The sequence below is a fragment of the Physella acuta genome, unplaced genomic scaffold, assembly GCF_028476545.2.
Source record: "Physella acuta isolate Inbredline_101_S28 unplaced genomic scaffold, ASM2847654v3 ptg000857l, whole genome shotgun sequence".
In the NCBI taxonomy this organism is placed as follows: domain Eukaryota; kingdom Metazoa; phylum Mollusca; class Gastropoda; family Physidae; genus Physella; species Physella acuta.
This window is the reverse complement of record NW_026732374.1, coordinates 276,175-300,254: the sequence shown is the minus strand read 5'-3', so window position 1 is coordinate 300,254 and position 24,080 is coordinate 276,175. Positions and strand designations below refer to the sequence as shown.

At 38.8% G+C, this 24,080-nt stretch overlaps 1 protein-coding gene across 1 annotated transcript in view; it reads left to right on the top strand.

The window, feature by feature from the left end:
* Nucleotides 1-16,290: 16,290 nt before the first annotated feature.
* Nucleotides 16,291-24,080, top strand: part of LOC131952184 (RYamide receptor) — a 72,441-nt gene continuing 64,651 nt past the window's right edge. Inside the window, exon 1 of the mRNA XM_059314746.1 lies at nt 16,291-16,584. Within this exon, the coding sequence (XP_059170729.1) occupies nt 16,291-16,584 (294 nt within the window). The remainder of the gene's footprint in view (nt 16,585-24,080) is intronic.

The following is a 24,080-nucleotide window of genomic DNA, read 5'->3' as shown; positions in this document are numbered from 1 at the left end:
GTGGCTTACAATCTCGGTTTGCAGCCGAGTAGTGTGGCACAGTGGTTAGGAACACCACTAGTGGCCTAGTGGTTAGAATCACATAGGTGTCACACAATAGGAAACACAACCAGCACGAGAACAGTAGCTCAAGTAGCCTTGAGTGATCTGTGAGTCTCCATAGAGACTTGTCGCGCAGGCAGTCTACCTTGATCAAACGGTCTATTAAGACCAGGCCGTCCATATTGTCCGGCAATAGATTCTGACCATTTGAACGTGAGAGATCTTACGTCCTGAGTGTGCTATGCTTTCTTAAGTTGTTTTAGTCTTCTAGTATAATATTACTTGTCGCCAAGTGATTCATGAAGCTATAGCAGTGTTGTGTGACCTGTGGCTATTTTTATACAGTGTTGAAATCTGTGATAGTGTTTTTTCTTACGCTTTGTAAGTTGGGTTTTGATATTTTATAAATTAAATATTTTATCTAGTTTAACCTTGTGTTCTGCCACAACTGTGTTCGCTTATTAAAGGTTGTATGCAGATTGGATGAGTGTTAACTTCAAAAGTATCACTAGTTTTCCCTAGACATCGAGATCGAGCCCTAGTGTGTTGTTGAGTTAGCGTTCATCCATTTAGGCTTTAAGTCATTTGCATATTACCCCGAAAAAAGAATCCGGGGACGTTCACCATCTATCTGGCTGATAGATAGGTAAACGTTACAACTTGATTTGAACATTTTATGTTGACTTTACTATACACATTTCACCGTACATGACATTGTTGTAGACATACGACCTACCTGAAAACCGAGACATGATAACCGAAGCATGAAAATCAAGGCATGAAAACCGAAGCTTTAACATCGAAGCATGAAAAAAATCATGAAAACCGAGGCTTTAAAATGGAGGCATGAAATCCGAGGCTGAACAATCAAGACGATAACCGAAGCATGAAAACCAAGGAATGAAAATTAAAGAATGAAAACATGGAAAGAAAATTCTTGCGATTCGCACAAAAAATAAGTCCACATATACATATTGTAAACTTTTAATTTTTGCAGTTAAAAAAAGCAATAAATTTTATCTTAGTCTTCAAATACCTATCGTACTTTAAAGTAAAAAACAACAACCTACATTCAATTTTATTCGATCAGGATACCTATACCTATATCTATATTAAAATCAAATCCTGTTTTACTAAAAGAAACCTACATTGAATGTTATAAGAACAGATTACTTATACCAGTGAATATTATATTAAAATCAAACCATTTTTTTCACTACGTAAATCCAGACGATTTCAAGCCGTCTATCACTGACCTACCATAGTCCAGTCTCCCATTAGGTAATGACATAGTTTTGACAGTTACACAACAACGATGCTTGTCTTGCAGAAGATTTGGATGTAATCAGTTTAAAAGTCTTGGGCAGAGTATCACTATCTCATCTCAAAAATGGAACAAGATAAAAAAAAACATACACAGAAACCGAAAATCTCAACGAGTGGGTTTTCAAGATTTCTCAAAGCACGTAAAAACAGATATTTTGAGAATACTCCACAAAGAGAGATAACTCGCTGGTTCCCTGAAATTAAGCATTCAGTTATCAGAAGGTCATTAGCAGAAGTCATTGTCTTGGCAATGTCTTGTAATTTGGTGCACCAAGGGATTCTTGTATTCCTTTTGAAGATTCCCACTCAGTAATGTCGAAATTTTGTAAAATGGTCTTTAATTATGAATTCGCATTCTTTGTTAGTACTCGAATACTAATTAAGCTATTTCTATTTTCTCTAAAGTGTGGGTGTCTTTGAGTCACAGAAACAAATGACCAACAAATGACCAAAATGAACTAAATGATGACTCGCGATACTAACCACTTGACTCATTAAAAGCTCATTATTCAACTCTTAGGAAAAAAGATTAGAATGATACTAACAATTTGACTCATTAAGATGCTCATCACTCAACTCTGAGGGAAAAAGAGGCTTACAATGTGAACGGCTGAGTATATTTGTAAGCTCCTTTTGAGTTGTCAACATGTGTTTTCTACTTATGTATTATTATTTTTTTTCAAACAAGGAAAGCCGCGCGGTGAAATACAGTTTTGCATTCTTTTTAATAGTAATTCAACGTACCAAATCTTGAACATTCGAAAACAATATTTCTAGAGCGTTTTCTATTGCATAAACTAGTCAGCGGACTAAATTAGAAGTACTAAAAGAAGGATCTATGTTTATATGATCGATATAATATATGTTAATTTTTTTTAACCTTGAGACCTCCAGAAAAGGTTAATTTTTAGTTTCAAGATGGCCGCCGTTGCCATGGCAACCATACTTTCAAATGAGTCCCTGATTCTCGCAAATATTTTCCTTTAAGTACCCTAACTTAGATACACGCAAATAAATAAATAAGGCTAATTATTTAAGAATTTTTTGTTCTTTAACCTACCATCTTAAAAATATTTATCTGCAAGGTTTAACAGTGTGGCGAAAAGATTAGTCAAGTCGTTTTCATCGATTTGTCATCACTTGAACTCGTGAATCTGTTCAACTTGCGAAATACTAAAAAATATTTTCAAAAAGAAGAAATTAGATGAAAACATTTCATAATCTTGTCGTCAATACTAGCACTGTACACCCCCGCCACCCCAGTTTTATTTCTAGTATTTTCAAGGCGTTGCTGATCTTACAGTGCCTGTTCAAAGATTATTTTAAACATTAGACATTGTAAAAATATAGGAAAGCGTGCAAGATTTAGAAACCTATGAATGTACGTGTGGGTGAGAATGAAAATCATCTATACCACATTTTACACACACATACACACGCTCTCTGCAAACACATACACACCCTATCTCACTCCCACACACTCGCACACAACCATACACACATACATACACACATTTTTATTCCTAATGTGAAGTCTAGACAACCTAGCTCGCCCTATACCTATCCAAGACCAATACATCTCAATCCATTATAAAAAGTCGACTTTGCTTGATTGTCTGTCACAAGCAAACGTGGTTAGACTCAGACTTGCCACTGTCTGTTGCTAGTAGGTTGGTGATGTAGCCTCAGACTTGCCACTGTCTGTTGCTAGTAGGTTGGTGATGTAGCCTCAGACTTGCCACTGTCTGTTGCTAGTAGGTTGGTGATGTAGCCTCAGACATGCCACTGTCTCTTGCTAGTAGGTTGGTGATGTAGCCTCAGACTTGCCACTGTCTGTTGCTAGTAGGTTGGTGATGTAGCCTCAGACTTGCCACTGTCTGTTGCTAGTAGGTTGGTGATGTAGCCTCAGACTTGCCACTGTCTGTTGCTAGTAGGTTGGTGATGTAGCCTCAGACATGCCACTGTCTCTTGCTAGTAGGTTGGTGATGTAGCCTCAGACATGCCACTGTCTGTTGCTAGTAAGTTGGTGATGTAGCCTCAGACTTGCCACTGCCTGTTGCTAGTAAGTTGGTGATGTAGCCTCAGACTTGCTACTGTCTGTTGCTAGTAAGTTGGTGATGTAGCCTCAGACTTGCCACTGTCTGTTGCTAGTAGGTTGGTGATGTAGCCTCAGACATGCCACTGTCTGTTGCTAGTAGGTTGGTGATGTAGCCTCAGACTTGCCACTGTCTGTTGCTAGTAGGTTGGTGATGTAGCCTCAGACTTGCCACTGTCTGTTGCTAGTAGGTTGGTGATGTAGCCTCAGACTTACCACTGTCTGTTGCTAGTAAGTTGGTGATGTAGCCTCAGACTTGCTACTGTCTGTTGCTAGTAGGTTGGTGATGTAGCCTCAGACTTGCTACTGTCTGTTGCTAGTAAGTTGGTGATGTAGCCTCAGACTTGCTACTGTCTGTTGCTAGTAGGTTGGTGATGTAGCCTCAGACTTGCCACTGTCTGTTGCTAGTAAGTTGGTGATGTAGCCTCAGACTTGCTACTGTCTGTTGCTAGTAGGTTGGTGATGTAGCCTCAGACTTACCACTGTCTGTTGCTAGTAGGTTGGTGATGTAGCCCCAGACTTGCCACTGCCTGTTGCTAGTGAGTTGGTGATGTAGCCCCAGACTTGCTACTGTCTGTTGCTAGTAGGTTGGTGATGTAGCCTCAGACTTGCCACTGCCTGTTGCTAGTGAGTTGGTGATGTAGCCTCAGACTTGCCACTGTCTGTTGCTAGTAAGTTGGTGATGTAGCCTCAGACTTGCCACTGTCTGTTGCTAGTAGGTTGGTGATGTAGCCTCAGACTTGCCACTGTCTGTTGCTAGTAGGTTGGTGATGTAGCCTCAGACTTGCTACTGTCTGTTGCTAGTAAGTTGGTTATGTAGCCTCAGACTTGCCACCGTCTGTTGCTAGTGAGTTCGTGATGTAGACCAACGGTGTTTAAACTGGCGTCAACTGATGACCAGGGGTGGGGATCTGAGTTTCTTCTAGACATCTCTTCGGGGGGGGGGGGGGGAGCTCCTTCCGAAGAAAGTTTACTGCCCTTCCCCTGAACGAAATAGAGTTTATATAGAAAAGATATACATTTACCAGTGTCCGCCCCCCCCCCCCCTGAAAATAGCGTGCCCTCTCCCCCCGGAGAAAAAAATCTGGAAGAAACGCCGGTGGGGGTGATGTGTGTACCTGGGGAGTTGAGACTGTTGCCAGGGGAGGGGATTATTAGAGACAGTAGGGGGTGAGGTATCAGGGCTGGGGCGGTGCTACGGGTGGTGCAGACTGGTATCAGGGGAGGGGAAGGTTTAAGCCAGGGGAGGGGTTGATTTGTGGCAGGAGAGGGGATGACTTGTCTTGTGGTTTGGGAGGCGATGACTTGTGGTAGGGGAGGGGATAACCTGTGACAGTGGAGGGGTTGATTTATGACAGTGGAGGCGATGACTGGTGCCAGTGGAGCGGTTGATTTATGGTAGGGGAGGCGATGACTTGTAATATAGCAGTTACGAATTGATGTCATCAAACTACAGGCTATGAACACAACAAACGGAACTACACATATGCCAAATGTTATTACACGCCATAGACACAACAAAGCGTGTTATTTTCAACACTTTACTCGAGAGTATGCATTACATTTTTTTAGCTTTGAACTTCCACAAGACTCGTTAGTTATTCCATAACAACTTGATAAGTCATGGGTATCTTAGATTACCTGGAAACCTATCTGGGAAACTACATCAGTAAATTAACATTATACCCTTTTAAAAAAGACGATCAGTTTTAAACGATTCAGCAAAGTTTGGCCTACATAACCGCTGTTTGATCAAATGTGAGGAAACAAATTTATATGGGAAATACACCTGTTGAAACATATTTATGTAGATGCTGTAGCACTATTTGGCACACGGGCAAAGACAACCTCTTACATAAACCTATTCTCTCTAACATACCCCCACCCTCCATTCCGACCTAAAACCCCAATCCGACGTGTTTATTAGAAAAACTGTTACGCGAATGGAAAAAAATGGTGTTAAAAATAAACTCCTTGCTTGCAGAGTCGCATTGATTATAGAACAACCCCACCAATTGTGGTTGGCACCAGCCTGCTTTTAGGGTTGGCACACCTAAACATGCGAAGGGTTGTCCATCCATGTGAGGTTTCTTACTAACCTGCCACGTGTGGCTGTTGATATAGGCAATATGTGGTTGTTAACATCCAGCTATATGTTGTTGTTAACATAGGCAATATGTGGTTGTTAACATCCAGCTATATGTTGTTGTTAACATAGGCAATATGTGGTTGTTAACATCCAGCTATATGTTGTTGTTAACATAGGCAATATGTGGTTGCTAACATCCAGCTATATGTTGTTGTAACTACCCAGGCAAAAGTCGTTGTCAGAGCACCGAGGTACTGTGGTTGTCACAACCCAACTACTGTGGTTGTCACAACCCAACTACTGTGGTTGTCACAACCCAACTACTGTGGTTGTCACCACCCAACTACTGTGGTTGTCACCACCCAACTACTGTGGTTGTCACAACCCAACTACTGTGGTTGTCACAACCCAACTACTGTGGTTGTCACAACCCAACTACTGTGGTTGTCACCACCCAACTACTGTGGTTGTCACCACCCATATGCGTGTGGTTGTCACCACCCAGCCATAAATGGTTGTCACTCCCTAGGTACTGTGCTTGTCAGCACCCTGCTACTGAGGTTGTCAACACCCAGCTAAGTGTGGTTGTCACCAACCATCCACAAGTGGTTGTCACAACCCAACTACTGTGGTTGTCACAACCCACCTACTGTGGTTGTCACAACCCAACTACTGCCACCCTATTGTAGCTACCACCCGACCCCACGGGTCTAATTGAGCAGAACCCACGTGGAGTGACGTGCCCACTGACCGTCTTCTACTCACGCTCAGCGAAGTAGGCGCGTGAGCTGAGGGCAGACAAAGTGTTGACCCCCCCCCCCGCCCAGCTGAGCTGCTGGTGGGCGCGGCGGGGCTCGTCGTCTGCCATCCCATTGTGACGTGTCTCAGACGTTACGTCGTACTTTCGGTTTGGATATAAATTCTAATTACCGCCAGAATCAAAACTTTGCCGTCATTAAATCGTGATGTAAAATTATTAAGCGAATCTGATTCAAAGTGTTCTGATTATACAACAAATGGCATTTCACCATTTTAATTAGACGCTTTAATTATATTTTTTTGTTTTTGTAGAATTATGTGAGTGATTTTAGTTTAGTTTGTAGGATACATTTTCAGTAGTGTAATGAACACTTTCTGGAGTTCGGACTTTGAATTCGTGTAAGTATGTTCATCTTGTTAAATTAAAACGAGTCTTCATTTTTAATTTCGCCTTACTTTTAAACAATTGAGACAAAGTATCATTGTTAAGCATAACGCATTAAGTATAAGGTAAAAAGAGTATCACACACTATTAATTTTTTGAAAGAAAATTTGATGAACTAATTAGTTGGAACTAAATCAAGTTGGAAAAGTTTAACAAACCAATATAATATTAGCTGATTCAAATATTTTGTCGCGGTGGTTAGATTTTTAAATTTTGACATTGAATAAAAAATATGGTGATGATGATGGTTATTTTGTGACATCCTGTAAATTTAGCTAATGTTTAAAAAAAACTTTGCTCGCAGGTTTTTATATTTTGTCTGCACTTAGAGATAATGTTAGTTTAGTAGTGTAAAGTTGTGTTTTAGTAACATGTCGTACATTTATTGATATAGGCTTTACGTAGTACCGGCGGTGTTTTATTAAAAAATCGTAGATTAATCGGTACAGGTTTTTAAAACTTAGTTTAAAAAAATATACATAATACACGCTAGCATGGAGCCATACCAATGGATAGGATTTTTCTCAATTTCGTTGTTTTTAAAGTAAAGTTCCCTTTCAAACCTGTTGGTCTACGGGACAAGTGAGTTACTTACTTTACTTACCCTAACGTGAGTTAGGTACCCATCAGAGCTGGGTGGACTCAGGGACGCACCTCTGACTTAAATCCGGATTAGAACTCCAGCTCTCTACCGCTAGGCCACTCCGTCTTTAAAGCAACTACTTAAATAAATAATAAAAAAATACAAGAAACTAAGAAAAATTGAAAGGAAGACAAAGTTTGTAAAAACAAAACAAAACACACCCCGTAAATTGTACATTTCGGTTCGATTAACCATTGATCTGATCGGCCACCTGACCTTCTCTTACGATGGTCTAAACATTACCGTCATGTAAGCTGAAAAAATCAATCAATCTTAACAACCCGTGTTCCGAAGTCTCTATACCACCCGTTAACTTTTACTGTCCGAAACTACGATATGACCCCGGGCGCCGACCCTAGGGGGCTCAAAATGGATTGAAAAAAATAATTAAAACCTCATTTTAGCTGCAGTTTTGAATATAAAAAATATATGGGGAGTGGGGCGCCAAAATGAAAGCTTGTTCCCGGGCGCCGGGAAGGGTCGCTACGCCTCTGCGTATCACAACTAAAACTAACAAATTAAACTCGGTGTTCACATATGTTTGTGTGTATTATCATATATGTAGGTAAATAAGTAAAGTCCCCCTTCGAACGGTCCATGTGGCAGGTAAAGTAGAATTCAGTTGTTCAGTTACCTCGGCATATGAAGTGATAATATGGTCAGCACTATGCCCAGCCGCCTTTACTTTCACTAACGAGTCATCACATATATTATTTACTTTCTAAGAGATTTTTAGATCTCAATACTCAGATTGCATTGAACATCCAATGGATAATGTGAATTTTTTCTTGCTTAAGGCGCTATAAAATTAACTTTACCCTGAACATAGATAATTAGGCTGCTAGCCCGTAGGTCTCGAGTTCGGATCTCGGTTTGGACTTCCCTGAGTCCATCCAGCTGTGATGGGTTCCTGACTTACGTTGGGGAAAGTATAGACGACCTGGCAAAATGCTGACCACACCGTCCCTTCCTACGCCTACGTCAAGAGATTTATAAACTCTACTTCATCTGCCCAAATGGAAGGCTAAGTCTAAAGAAGAACTTTACAAACACTGATAAATCTTTTAGCAAGAACTTTATTGAAAAAAAAAACTGTAACCAAAGATAACTATGTTAATGTTCTTTTTCTTTTCCAATCCACCTAACTCATTTATTATTTGACAACACTAATATACCACACTCCAATCACTCCTCCACCCGCACACTTCTACCCCCACCCGCAATCATGTCCACCAATGACCTAAAATAAATGCTACAATGTCCACCCCCACCCAATAAATCACTCTTGATTGGCTGATTGGTTATTTCCCTTGTCAGAGAAACGTATCACCGGATGTACCTTAATGACGGCCAGATGTTCTTCTGCGCGCGCGCGGTGTTAACAAAAATCTCATACGTCACTCAGCCTTATAGAACTGTTAGCTTTATTTTTGATTATCCCGAAAAAAATGTCTTTCCAGGAAAATATTTACATCCGATGGATTCGATGAAATATTTTCATCAAATTGATTCCATTTACATTTTCTTCTTCAAATTTTAAATATTTCAGAAAGTACACATAATTGAAGATCCAAATTTTGGCTACTTAAAAAAACAACTCCCTTATCCGTCTCTTTACTGTCATTCACATGCAGGCAGCTCAATATAAAGTTGGCTAAACTACCACAACTACTACAACCTAAGCATAAATAAACTCGTTCAATGCTAGTGATGTCTATACGAAAACACATGTTATTTTAATATAAAGTCAATAAATATCGAAATCCAAATGTTTATTTAGAAGAAACTACTAATAAAATATACGAAAGTGAACATTTGAAAAAATGTCATAAATTATTCGCTCTGTTGAAAAAAAAAATACCAGGATTCTGTTTAAATTTTATGTAACCACACTGACCTAAAACCCCCAAGGAAACTGGATGCCAAAAATTATTTGAACCATCGTTGACATGAAGCCAAAATTCTATTATAAATGTCTTTATCGCAAGACTTGTACAAACTTCTATGGTTATAAAACCAACATCTTGAGAGAATGTATTGGCCATTATACCGAAAGTCTGCTATAAATGTTGTTGCCTTTTACCAAGTCTTCAAAGTCTGCTAAAATATCATTACAATATACCAAAGTCTGTAGAATGTAATTGCCGTATACCCAAAGTAAACAAAACCATATTGATAGTCATTTAAAAAATGTTCAAATCAACTAAAATCATCCAATACACTAAATATACTAAAATTTAGCTGTGGGATATTTTGTCTGAGATATTTTGTCTGAGATCAATTGTCCATGGTATCATTTGTCCTGATATATTTGTCCTGGTATCTTTTGTCCGTGAGATCATTTGGCCTTGAGATCATCTGTCCTTGAGATCATTTGTCCTTGAGATCATTTGTCCTGAGATCAATTGTCCGTGAGATATTTTGTCTGAGATATTTTGTCTGAGATATTTTGTCCGTGAGATCATTTGTCCTGAGTTCATTTGTCCTGAGATATTTTGTCCTGAGATCATTTGTCCTGAGATAATTTGTCCTGAGATCATTTGTCCTGAGATCATTTGTCCTGAGATCATTTGTCCTGAGATCATTTGTCCTGAGATCATTTGTCCTGAGATCATTTGTCCTGAGATCATTTGTCCTGAGATCATTTGTCCTGAGATCATTTGTCCTGAGATCATTTGTCCTGAGATAATTTGTCCTGAGATCATTTGTCCTGAGATCATTTGTCCTGAGATCATTTGTCCTGAGATCATTTGTCCTGAGATCATTTGTCCTGAGATCATTTGTCCTGAGATCATTTGTCCTGAGATCATTTGTCCTGAGATCATTTGTCCTGAGATCATTTGTCCTGAGATCATTTGTCCTGAGATCATTTGTCCTGAGATCATTTGTCCTGAGATCATTTGTCCTGAGATCATTTGTCCTGTCACTGTTAAGACTGTTGTTGCCTAGTGTTAGAACCAGCAGTGTTTCTTCCAGACTTTTTTCTCCGCGGGGCACTTGATATTCCCCCCCCCCCCCCGAAGAGATGCCTGGAAGAAACTCTGGTTAGAAGTCTGCTAAGAATATCATTACGATATAGCAAAAGTCTGCTTGGAATATCATTGTCCTATAAATACTTCTAATATCATTGCCATTTAAAGTGTGCATAGAATTTCGTTGCTATGTAAGCAAAAAATTAAGCACAGTACACATTTAAAACAAAGTGTTAGCAAACAGCTTTTTAAATCAAACAAAGCTAAACCACATAGCATGATTTATGTACATAATATATCTAAGATAGTGAAGACAAATTAGGGAATCAGCCTTCTAAACTGCTAACAGCTCCAAATATACACTCCATTGAAAATGTCTCCGTTTAATATGGGCATCATATCAAACTATTTTAGAACCCTAGATGACCCTAAGACAGCGATAAAAGCCTCATTCTTGGTTCCAGAAACTATCTTGAGCTAACACGGCGTGTTTTCATTTCAAATTGATTTTTTCCCCCTATTTCAAATGTGATCAGTCTTGTCCCCCCGTCTAAATCAATGTCAGAGTGACTCTGACTCCTCCAACCCGACTTCAGATAAGCCCGGATAGATTGCCATTCAAGTACCGCATCAACAACCCGTTCTTTCACTGGCCGACAACTTTTTTCCTAGAGCTTCCCAGAATAATAAACTTCAAAAACTGCAAGACGTTTTTTTTGTCGCATTTATTAAAAGTCGTTTTTTATGGCTAAGATTAATTTTAGTCTGTTATGTTGGTAGTTTTTGCTATTTGTTCGAAAATTCTTTGTGTGTCTGCGTGATTGCGTGCGGGTTTGTCTGTGAGTGTGTTTACGAGTGTGTGTGTGAGGCAGAGAACTAGCCTGGGTGTGTCTGTGTATGTGGGCGTGTGGGTATGTCTGTGTGTTTGTGTGTACGGCTGTGAGAGAGTTAACGCGGGTGTCTGTTTATTTGTGTGCGTGTGTATGTATGTGTGCACGCGTTGGTGCGTGTGTGCGTATTTGTGTATGTTTATACGCATGTGTTGAGGTGAGTGTAAGAGTTCGTATGTGTGTATGTATATATGTATGTAGAAAGTCTTTTTAGATCGTCCTTGTCACAAAATGTTGATTAAAAACTTTCTCTCAAAGGCAAGAAATGTAAGACCTAAAGTTTGTTTATATGTCTGTTGTTACGTTTACATCATGGTGTCAGCACCCCCCCCCCCCTCCCCATCCACCCTTGTCGGGATTTGTCAAATTTGCTCTTAAAAGACTATTTAACACTCTAATTAATCACTTAATAGGGTGGAATTATCCTTTTTCTGTATATATTTTGCTATTTTTTTGCCTTGGTGGCACCCCCATAAATGGTGTCACCCGGTGCGGTCCGCACCCCCACCTCGCTACACCTCTGTCTAAATGCAACTAACACTTATACCTAAACACTGCCATGACCAACTCTAACACTATTTACATTTTAACTTCTACATCTTTCATCTAGCGCTATTTATCTTTAATGCCGACCCACGCTTCACTGGTCATGTGACCGTCTCACGTGACCGGTCATCTGTAATTCTATTGGTCTAACTGACTATGCTCTGTTTCTGCTATCTTCTGCTTGACCTCTATGACGTATAACTTGCGTCATCTCTGGAGGTAGTCACATTGAGCAATTATAGCAGCTTGCACTAAGCACCCATGTTATGAGCTTGATTATTCGATAGTTAATTAGTTACTGCTTTAATTTTGTTGTTATTTTTTTATCTGTTAAGAACTGTTTGCTTGCCGAGTTTTTTTTAGAGTAACTAGGTTTTTTTTAATTTTTGTTGGATAAATTAGCTCCAGTGTTTGTATAAAAAACAACAATATAAAGAAAAGTTGTATGAATTGACATTAAGTTAGCTCCAATGTGTGTATAGAAAATATAAGTTTTAAAGTTTTTATGAATTAGGATTAAGTTAGTTCCAGCGTGTGTATAAAAATATAAAGAACGTTTTTAGCGCAATTTCCATTCTGGAGAATTGCGTTTATTAACTCGTCATTTCTGGGAATGGATGGATGAATGTATGGATGTATGGATGTATGTGTGTCCGGGCTTTAAGTCGTATCTCCTCCTCAACGAAGCAATATCGATGACTAGTTTTAATAAATTAGCATTAAGGGCATGGGCGGGTGTACTTTTCGTCATAAATCCACTAAATCATCGATTTCCCACTTTTACTTGATCTATACAGAATAACCATCGTTGAATCTAAAAATGACATTGTTATGACCCTGAAAACATTATTTATTTATGAAAAACCGGGTTCAAAGTAGTGTGTTCAGGGTAATTTGTTCACTTTTTCGGTAAAAATAGCCATTTTTCGACCTAGAAAAGTACTATTAGATTTTGCGGAAGCCTAATGTGTTTCATATCAATGGAAAGGCCGTGACCTCCTTTCTTTATTTGTTCTAAAATTAAAGGACCAATCAAAATACCTATTTTAATGTGATTATTTTTCTACGTCATAAAGTTGTTTATTTTACTCAGTCGGGTTTTTCCGGTATGCAAATTTTTGACCTCAATTTTTTCATTGGCATTCAACGGCGGAAGCTAGTTAGCGATTGGTCGTTTCGCTTCGTAAGTAAACAATCCCTTAGTTTCGGCGCGTTGCTAAGTTTGATCTAGTTTTGTTTCTCTAAGCTTCTGTGAAATACTTACATTATTTTAACATATAATTATTTAAATTAAATATACTTTTAACAGTTTAGATTAGTTTGTGTGAATTATCATAAGCAGTCAGACGATTTAATTTGTTTCTCTTTCGATAATGGGTAGAACAAAACACTCGCTAAAAATAGATACACACATCTAACGAATTTACTAAAGCAAAGGCACGTCCGAATGCAACTGATTGCATCTACCTCTACTCAATCTAGCACTATTCAGACAAGCACTGGTGCAGATGTAATATGCACATTTACTAAGAAACTGCGGCAATGTAAGACAGTTTTTACAGACAGAAGAAAGCACTGTTACATCTAGTATGGTAGTGCTAATTGTAAACAACAGCCATGCAGAATTATTGTCGACTGTGATTTGCTTCTTGATGTTATCAATACATTTCCTTGCCCAGAGTGTAACTGTGATGTAGTGGCTACTATTGATGAAAAAAAGTGTAAAGGGTTTGCTTCAAGCATGGTGTGGCAGTAATAAAAATGTTGTAAACCGTATGTATACAACTGCAAAAGAATCCAGAACAAGGCCATTCATAATAAACAAAGACATCGTCTTATCATAATTGGCTTTAGACATGAGACCATGCAAAATATACTGCTGTTTCTGCGATAGCATAATTCAGTATTGGGCCCATGCATGCTATAGAATTGCTGTCAAAAGAAGGAAACCATAGTCGAAGACTCAGTGAAGGACGCCAAAAAAGACGCCTTCGCAACAGCTTTACTACAGCTCTAGGTACAACAAAGAAAGCCAGAAAAAAAGGAAACTAACAGCTGAACAAGCTCAGAAGAAATATATTCAGCAGCACCATACTTCAGGCAATAAATGTGGTCAGTTTTAGTGACATACAGCTTTAAATTTTCTTTTTTTGCAACTTTTTGTTGTTTTTTTGCGTTTTTCTCAGTTTGATACTTTTGTGTACAATTAGTGAAATAACTTTGTTAATAATTATCAGAACTGAACTAAATTTGCTCCAGTTACTCTGTATATATGTTCAAATAAAACTGATAGAACACTTTTGGAAATTTAAAAAAAAAAAAATTTTTATTGTTGAAATAGTGAAAAAATTGGACGAAATAATGAAATTTTTACAGTGATGTATAGGAAAAAAAAGTAAAAAAAAAACTATCGTCTTTTTTGAAAATGTAATCTATCAGAAGTGTTAAACACATGTGTCTTCAGACTATATTAAGTTTTTATGAAATTTGTACAAACCATTTTTGAGTTATTTCCATTTAAAAATCGTCAATAAAATCCAATATGGCCGCCGTCACCATGGCAACGGAGGATTTAAAAAATTTAAAAAAATATTTTTATGCTTATCTCTTTGAGTTATAACTATTAGCCAAGTATTACATCTTTAGACTCGGAAATAAGGAAGTTGGTACTCATCACCCGCCCATGCCCTTAAGTTAGTTCCAATGTGTGTATCAAAAATATAAAGAAAGTTTTTTTTTATAAATTAGCATTAAGTTACCTCCGATGTGTATATGAAAAAAAATAGCAATAGAAAGAAAGTTTGTATGAATTAGCATTAAGTTAGCTCCAATGTGTTTCGTCACGTTCTGAGGATTGAAGGGAAACTGTTAATAAAAAAACGGACTGAGTGTGTGCGTCGTGAGTTCTCGTGTGGGACGGCGCACGTGCGGTCACTGTTGATTGAGTGACAGCTTCAGCAAACGTGAGTAAGTGGTGTCTGGCTGGTGGGTGGGGGTGGGTGAGGGTGTGTGAGGGGGGGTGAGGGTGGGTAGGGATATTTGTACTAGCCGTTTGTCTAACTTTATGGGCCACTCAACGTCAGTTACCGATTGGTTGATATCGAGGCCTGCTTAAGGTCAAGTTCTAGTCATTTTATTTGGTAGATTGCTGAAAGGTCAAGTTCTGATTGTTTGACCTTGTACCCTGACTTAGGTCAAGGTCCGATTGTTGTCCTTGAGGCCTGATCATCGCAGTGTACTGCCTATCATGGTGTCATGTTGATCTCTCTGTCTTGCTTAAAGGTCACCGTAATTATCTTGATGTTGAGCCTTGAAGTTCGTGTTCTGCCTATCTTGGCGTCCTACTTATCGAGGTGACCTACTTATCGTGGTGTCCTACTTATCTTGGTGTCCTACTTATCATGTGTCTTACTTATTTTGGTGTCCTACATATCTTGGTGTCCTACTTATCTTGGTGTCCTACTTATCGAGGTAACCTACTTATCGTGGTGTCCTACATATCTTGGTGTCCTACTTATCTTGGTGTCCTACTTATCGAGGTAACCTACTTATCGTGGTGTCCTACTTATCTTGGTGTCCTACCTATCATGTGCCCTACTTATCTTGGTGTCCTACTTATCATGTGTCCTACTTATCTTGGTGTCCTACTTATCATGTGTCCTACTTATTTTGGTGTCCTACTTATCGTGGTGACCTACTTATCGTGATGTCCTTCTTATCATGTGTCCTACTTATCTTGGTGTCCTACTTATCCCGTGACCTACTTATCTTGTTGTCCTACTTATCTTTTTGTCCTACTTATCGTGGTGTCCTACTTATCTTGGTTTCCGTAGTATCGCTTTGTATTGCTAAGCGTAGTATCGTTTTAAGCCTTGTTAACCAATTTAACACGTCGTATATTTTAATGGAAATACTGAAAAATGTTGACAAGTGTTTTTGTCGAAGGCCCCCTCCCTTGGCTGAGACTGAAAGTGATTTACCTAAAACCAATGCATCCATTAAAAATACCAAACACAACTTTACACAAATGCTGTAAGCCTTCTAACGCATTCCATCACCAGCGTATAGATTGAACGAAAAAAAATAAATCTACGGCATTCTATATATCTACGCTCTCGATACATGGAAGTCAAAATTTTAATAGCTGATGACTAATATTGGTTTGACGTATTTCCGGTATAATTTTTTTCCGGTATAACGTATTTCCGGTATGACGTATTTCCGGTATGACGTATTTCCAATCCATTTCAGAATGAACAAGCTCGCCTCCATGAACGCCACCCTAACCGGGGACAAGCTCATCGGAAGTGACGTCATCACCACGCAGATCTACCCCGACGCCCCTCACACGAGCGGGGAAGGCTCCTCCTTCGACGACCGTCACGTGACCGGCAGCCTCCTCCTGACCACCTCCTCCTCCTCCTCCGTCGTGCTCAAGTTCACGGAGCTCTCCGTCAGTGACGTCACGTCCGGCCTGCACAACATGACGTCATGCTCGAGCGCCCCGCCCAGTTGGCAGCCGACCTACGCCAAGGTCATCATCGTGCTGATGTACGTGCTCCAGATCATGGTCGCCGTGGGCGGCAACCTGCTCTTCTCCTACGTCATCGTCATGCGCCCCAAGATGCGATCCGTCACCAACCTGTTCCTGCTGAACCTGGCCGTCAGTGACGTCATCAAGGCCGTGATTTGCGTGCCGTACACCTTCATGGCGAACCTGATCCTTCTTCACTGGCCGTACGGGGACTTCTCATGCCCGTTTGTGACATACGTTCAGGTAGGTGGATTCTTATACACCAATATTACTTCAACATGAGAGTATCTTTACATCAGGGGATGAGAAGGGCGACCTATGGGATGAGAAGGGTGACCTATGGGATGAGAAGGGTGACCTATGGGATGAGAAGGGTGACCTATGGGATGAGAAGGGTGAGCTATGGGATGAGAATGGTGACCTATGGGGTGAGAAGGGTGACTTATGGGATGAGAAGGGTGACCTATGGGGATGAGGGTGACCTATGGGGGTGAGAATGGTGACCTATGGTGATGAGGGTGACTTATGGAATGAAAGGGTGACCTATGAGGATGAGAGGCGTGACCTATGGTATGAGAAGGGTGACCTATGGGTATGAGGGTGACCTATGGAGGTGAGAATGGTCACCTATGGGATAAGAAGGGTGACCTATGAGATGTGAAGGGTGACCTATGGAATGAGAAGGGTGACCTATTGGGGTTAGAAGGGTGACCTATGGGGTGAGAAGGGTGACCTATGGGATGAGGTTGACTTATGGGATGAAAGGGTGACCTATGGGGATGAGAAGGGTGACCTATGGAATGACAAGAGTCGTCTTCTAATAATGTTGAATGATCTCCATTGTCTCTATTATTATTCATGTAATAAAAACCTCTTATAAAATAGCTACTCTGCGTAAAAAAATTAAACTTCACCAAACTCTAAAACAAAACAAAAATAGAAGCAATTCGCCAATATTTATCATCTTATGGTTAAGAAATACAAATTGTACGCTATTCTCATCCCCTTTCTCTTACAATATATTTCATTTCGCTACAAAAAGCACCCACTAACCCCTACGTACTAGTGGTAATTTGCGAATTCCGAAATGGAAATGGAGAAATTACAGTCTAATCTGTTTAGTCCATGTTGAGAAAGTCGCAAACGTGTTCGACATTTTATAGACATTGACAACTCGCTCGTTCGGTAGCACTTGACTACAGAATCTGGAAGTCTGGAGTTCACCAGCACCGTCTGTGTCTGCAAGACATTCCTGAGACAGCCCAGACCTGTCTCGGTGGTTCATTTCTGCGACGGAATGAGATTCTTATCTCTTTATGTGGGGAAAAATTCCGGCTTGTTTTAGATAATAGGTTAAGATGGGAACTCGGACTAGCTTTTTTTCTTTTAAGGTATCTCCAGCGAGACCAGGGTCTGTTTCGGAAACTTCCGGGTGGGGGTGGGTGGGGGGAGGGGTTGGACAATGGTTAAACTACATTTTTACTTTATCGTATATACGAAGTATAGAGAAAGTCTTGTAATCGTGCAAAAAAATATCGAGATTTTTACAAATCTCGACGTTTTACACCTCACTGATACGGAAAAACATAATTTTGCAATCTTGTCCGTATGTCTGTGTTTGTCTGTGTGTGTGTCTGTCTGTGTGTAAAGACGATAACTTGAGTACCGTTACAGCTAGGTTGATGAAATTTCATATATAAGTATTTTATCAAAATCGTAGATCCGTATCAACTTTTGAGCGATTTCCGATAACCAGAAGTGGTACTTTTTCTACTTTGAATTTTCAAAAGCCTATAACTTGAGTATTTTTTCAGATAGATAAATGAAATTTCACATGTAAGTAAAAGTTCTAATTCTCTACCTTCTATCAAATTTTGAGTAATTTCCGTTGACCGGAAGTACTAATTTACGCATTTTCCGATTTCTCAAAAAACGCATGTAAATAAATAAAGTACTAATAATATTGCGCACTATTATGCACATCTTTATTTGACATTCGCTTGGTGCGCAATTCTTTTTTCTACTAGATTCTATTCTATTTTTAAAAGTTTAAGTAAACAAAAATAATGTCTATATTCCGAGTTGCCATCCCACGTAGTGTTATAAAGACTTATATTAGAATATTCGAGAAAGTTTTGGGGAGATCACTCCCGGTTTATTTTATTTTATTTTATTTTAATTTGATATTTTATTTTTTATTTTTGTTATCGGAAGGGGTAAAGGGAGAGATGTAGTTAAAGGAGGGCGGGTAGGGCGGCCGCCTAGGACATCGGCTTTAGGGATGCTCCAACTGTGGAAGAAAAAAAAGTAAATGAAATCTCATTCTGAACTGCATGTTCGAATTATTTACAGTCTAAACTAATAAAATATACCGCGAATTGGCTTTACAAACTGATTTTACTGTTCTCTACATCAGTTGTGTGAGATAAAAATTTAAAAAATAGGACCGTGACTGGTATAATGCGCACCCCAGCTTTCCAAATTTGGGGGGTGGGAGGGTGGTGGTCGCTTCTTTGCCAACTTGATCAACTATATATAAACGGAAGGGTGGAGGAGATTGATATCTAGCAGGCGTCAGAATTAGCAGCTTCCTTCCTTCCTTATACGGAAACCGGCTCAGAAGGTTGACTTCCATTAGCCAGGCAGGCCTCAGTGTAGCAAACTCCGATCCCCAAGAGTTTCCCACACATCTGTCGCTACTTCCGTCGGCTCTCACCGGGCTTTCCTTCCCCACCCACCAGACGCGGGACGTCGTCCTACCGCTTGGTACCCAGCTTGATCGTGGGGGGGCGTTCGGCCGTTCTTTGAACTTAGCGCATACAGCAGTTCTACTCGGCCAGATCAAAAACCTCTAGCTGCTGTTGGTTAACACTAGCCATTCCGCACCCATTAGGGGGGTCATGGGCTTGGTCCGACTAGTGGCACTCTTCCGAAGCCACGTGAAGGCCGCAGCTTAAAGTCAAGATATCTGGTTAGGGTCGAGAGCGGTCCTTTTTGGTTCCCGGCAGTCTTGTACCTCTCCTCCCCCACGCTATTATGTAGGGGACTTGGGAGTCCGACGTACCAGGCTCTTCGGAAGAATGAGCAGCTACGCCTCTGAGTACAGGACATGCTTGGGCGGAGAGTGGGGGTGGGGAAGACGGGAATTCCCCTCGAAAGATTATTTTCGTTATCATTTGCACTCGAGTTTGTTCCATCCTCTCGTATAGAAACGATAGTTCGATTATTTCACGAGGAGCTGCTGATCTCTTTAATGACATCACCAAAAGGGACTACAATATTTATGAGCCATTGATCGTCATAAATCTCCCGTCAAATGATGCCGCTGTATAGCAACTCAACTTCCAGTAAAATTAGATTGATCTCGCTGCATAGAATCTCAACGTCCCGAAAAACTAAGTTGCAAATTACAACCCAGCAAGTATTTGATCTTGCTAGAGCAACGAATGGCCGAGACGACTAACACACAAACACACACACACACACACAGAAACAAACGCTTACTCACATATACACACAAAACTCTCTCACATACAGAAACACACGCATACTCACACAAATAACACACACACAGACAAACGCACTGAAATACATATACACCTAGCCGCATGCGCGTAGACACACATGCGCACATACAGCCTCGTTATTCTATTTGAATTGATTCTCCATTCTGATCCCACGTGGTTATAGTTCGAGCCGATTATCTGCCGCTTGAAAACTAATTGGCTGCTCAAAGAGGAAATGACGTCACTAGTTGCAGTCGAGCATCCTTAGCAACGCGAGAAATGGCGGGCCGACCCTCAAACGTTTCTAATTACCGCAATGCATTTTTTTTTAAAGTTAAAAAAATAACAAGAAATAGGATCTATACGAAATGCTGAATTCTAAACAACATGATAAGGGAAGGAAGTAAGCTCCGAGTAAATATTAAACCAAAAACAAACAAAAAACTACAACAGTTTTCAAGCTCAAATACGGTCGTTTTTAGTCAAATATTACCTTTTTTTCTTCTTTAAGTTTTGTAAAATATTGTTTAAAACGCATTACGAAGCATAATTTAAACGTTCCTACAATATCAGGTGTAAAATATGATACGAATGTTTTGTAATTTAGATTTACACATATTTTTGCTTATTGTTTAAAAATCCAGCTTGAAAATTAACAAAACCGTTGTATTTTTATTTTTTTTACATCGCTCAAGTTTTCAAGAGTAGCTCTTATTTTAGATTTTAAATGAAAGTTTTTAAAAGTTTAATTATATATAAACACATGGGTTAGAGAACGTATTTGTTTCTTAAGCTATCCTCTATCACTTATTCTTAGTTTTACACAGAAAATGGACGAAAGTTTGCACGCTAATCCAGTCACGAGTTCTACTGTCCAGTCATATTAATTCTAACTACTTAATCTCTTCCTAACAATTTGCATAATCTCTTCTGCGAATACCCAGTTTAGCCGTAAAGAGCATTTCATATTAAAAAAATATTTACAACAATTGTGTAAATAGATTTACGTAAAATGCACTGTAGAGTGTACAACATATTTTACGATTAAGTTTTATTTTTGCTATACTCTTCATACACTGCGCAGTAGACCATCAACCCCCCCCCCCCCTCTCCTCACCACTCCATTATTTAAAAGTTCTAAAATCGCCATTTTTATGTACTGCTTGTTAAATTCTATACATTGCGTTGTAAACATCGACATTAATATTATTAAAAAATGTATTTTCTCAGCTTTTTGGCAAACATTTTTTTAAAACATGTTTTCAATATTTTTTCTTCGATTTCTGTTCCTTTCACAAATTTCAAACTGTATAATAGACGCTGTTTTGACGAGACCGGGTACTCCCTAAAGAATAACTTAGTTGTAGCGGTCCCAAGTTCTGCAACCACTCCCATTATCTCCCTTGACAGAATACCAGTGTGATAGAGTACTTTTGTCCAGTTTTACACAGAACTCCAGTCTCAGATTTTTTCTCTACACCACGAACTAGGGCGCCAATATTCCAAAAACAACAAAACATTTGTCAATATGTCCTTGTCAGATCCAGTGCCAAAAAGGTTGTATAAGTAACCGAAACTTAACAAACCAACAAAACACTTTGAATTTACGCGACTCATTCGATCCTAAAAGTGAAGTTATAAATGTCTTAAAACTAATTAAAAATTATTTGGTCACTAAAAAAGTAGGTGAAAAGTTGTTTTTTATAAAAAAAAATTACATTATCCTCTGTAAAAAAATTATTAAATCCTATAAGGATATCTGTACCGCGAGACATTTGTTAAATAATATTTAACGGAACGTCACTGCTACATGGGCTTAACACGGCTTTTATATTTCGACGTATATACACATTCCCTAAACTTTGGACAGGCTGAAAGAAACGAATACGCGACAAGTGAGTTAAGAGAACGCTACAAGCCAATAAAGTTATTTCATTACGACAAGCCGGCAATATCTCATATTTATAAAAACTTAACACGTCTGATGAACGAGACTTCAATTAGTTAATTAACGGAAATATTGATGAACACATCGTTTAAAAAAAAAAAATCACATGCTCACTTTGCATTTTAATTCAGTTACCATGAAATTTTAAGAAACATTCCAAGCATCAGAATAGCCTTGACCTCGTGAATCAATCTCTATTACACTCAGGCGGGGAACAACGTGATGCTTTTGATACAAGCTGCGTCCAGTGTTCTGGAAACTCAACATGGATGCCAGCCCGTGGTATTTTACACGATGGACGCTCTTTTTTCACTTTTTTCATGAGGGCACATTAAAATGTACATTTTTAGGCACTTTGGTTAAAGTCTGAAGCTTTTATATATATATATATATATATATATATATATATATATATATATATATATATATATATATATATATATATATATATTCTAAAAATTCAAAGAAAGAGATTGGTTTTTATTTTAATTTGCCGTGGAAAAGGTTAGGAATATTTGTGATCAACTACAAATTCTTTAAATCCAACAGGAAATACAAAACATGAATTTATTAACCCACTTGGGAAAGACCGAGAAATGCAATCTCTAATTTCGTGTGGAAATTTGTACTGCTAATTGGAAAAGTTATTTTCACCCCCAAAAGAGTGACTCTGACGTCAGTAGATGACGCAATCGAATATGTATACAAACATTTGACAAATTGTCCCCGTCTAGATTTCTGAGAGGTCCGTGTGTTATAACGAAGGGGAGATTATTCACTTTTATTACCAGCAGAACGAGAATCGGAAGCCACAAATGGTTAATTATAACGTGCATGCAACATTTGCTTTTTGTGAATATTTTGTTTAAAATTTTATGAAGATATAAGCAGTGTTTACAACAAAATAAGCTAAACCCTAATTTTTATTTGAAAATTATCGTTTAGTACGATAAGGTAAGCGCTCAAGACGTTATCATAACGTAATCTACTGTAAAGGTTAAATTCATTCTCAAGAGTAGCTAGTAAACGCATTCATTATCCTACAATTATTAGCTATTTAAAAAGTGTATTTGCCAATCTGACATAACACGTTTTTTTTAAAATCTTAGAATTATGTTACAATAAATTTCAAATATATCAACATATCTTTGTATTTGAATGTTGCTATCTGTTGAAAAAAAAATAATTACCGCTTTGTGCACATAGACAAAACAATAGGCAATATCTTGGTTCCACATCCTACAATATCCTACAATATACAAGCCTAAATAAACCCGGTTTATATCCTACAATATCCTGCAATATACAAGCCTATTGAAACCCGGTTTTATATCCTACAATATCCTACAATATATAAGCCTAAATAAACCCGGTTTTATATCCTACAGTATCCTACAATATACAAGTCTAAATAAACCCGGTTTTATATCCTTCAATATCCTTAAATATACAAGTCTAAATAAACACGGTTTTATATCCTACAATATCCTACAATATACAAGCCTATTGAAACCCGGTGTTATATCCTACAATATGCTAAAATATCCTACAATATATTACAATATCCAGGCCTAAATAAACCCAGTTTTATATCCTGCAATATCTTAAAATACCCAGGCCTAAATAAACCCGGTTTTATATCCTACAATATCCTACGTACTCGACTTAACCCTTTATACTCCTTGTGGAGCATAGGGCCTCAACGTAAACCTTCCTTTTGTCCAGTCCCCGCCTGTTGATTTAACAACCTCCTAAGACATCCCTGCTTTTAGTTCGGCAAGAAGCCTCAATCTTCATGTCAGTCTTGGGCGTCCTCACTTTCTCCTTCCCTTGGGGTTTCACTAAAGCGAATGGCGTGTCACATTTGAGTGAGCCTTACTCAGTGTCACATTTGAGTGAACCATACTCAGTGTGTGTCCACGCAGCACCACTTTCACCTTCTTATTTGTACTGTCATGGGCTCTTGCCTTGTCTTTTTCCATAAGTCTATATTTGGCACTTTGTCTTACCACCTCAATTTCAGAATCCGCCTGAGACATTTGTAAATTAATGTCTGTATCTTATCTGTGCAGGTCTTGAAGACTCTCCGTGTCTCTGCTCCATATAAAAAAAAACTGCCTTGACATATGAATTTAAAATCCTAATTCTTGTTGTTTTGGAGAAATTTTCTTGTGGTCAAGGAAGACGAATTCCTTTACACCAATTACATGACAAAACCCTACATTATCCTACAACATGCTACAATCCCCTACAAAATCCTACAATATCCTATAATATCCTACAAT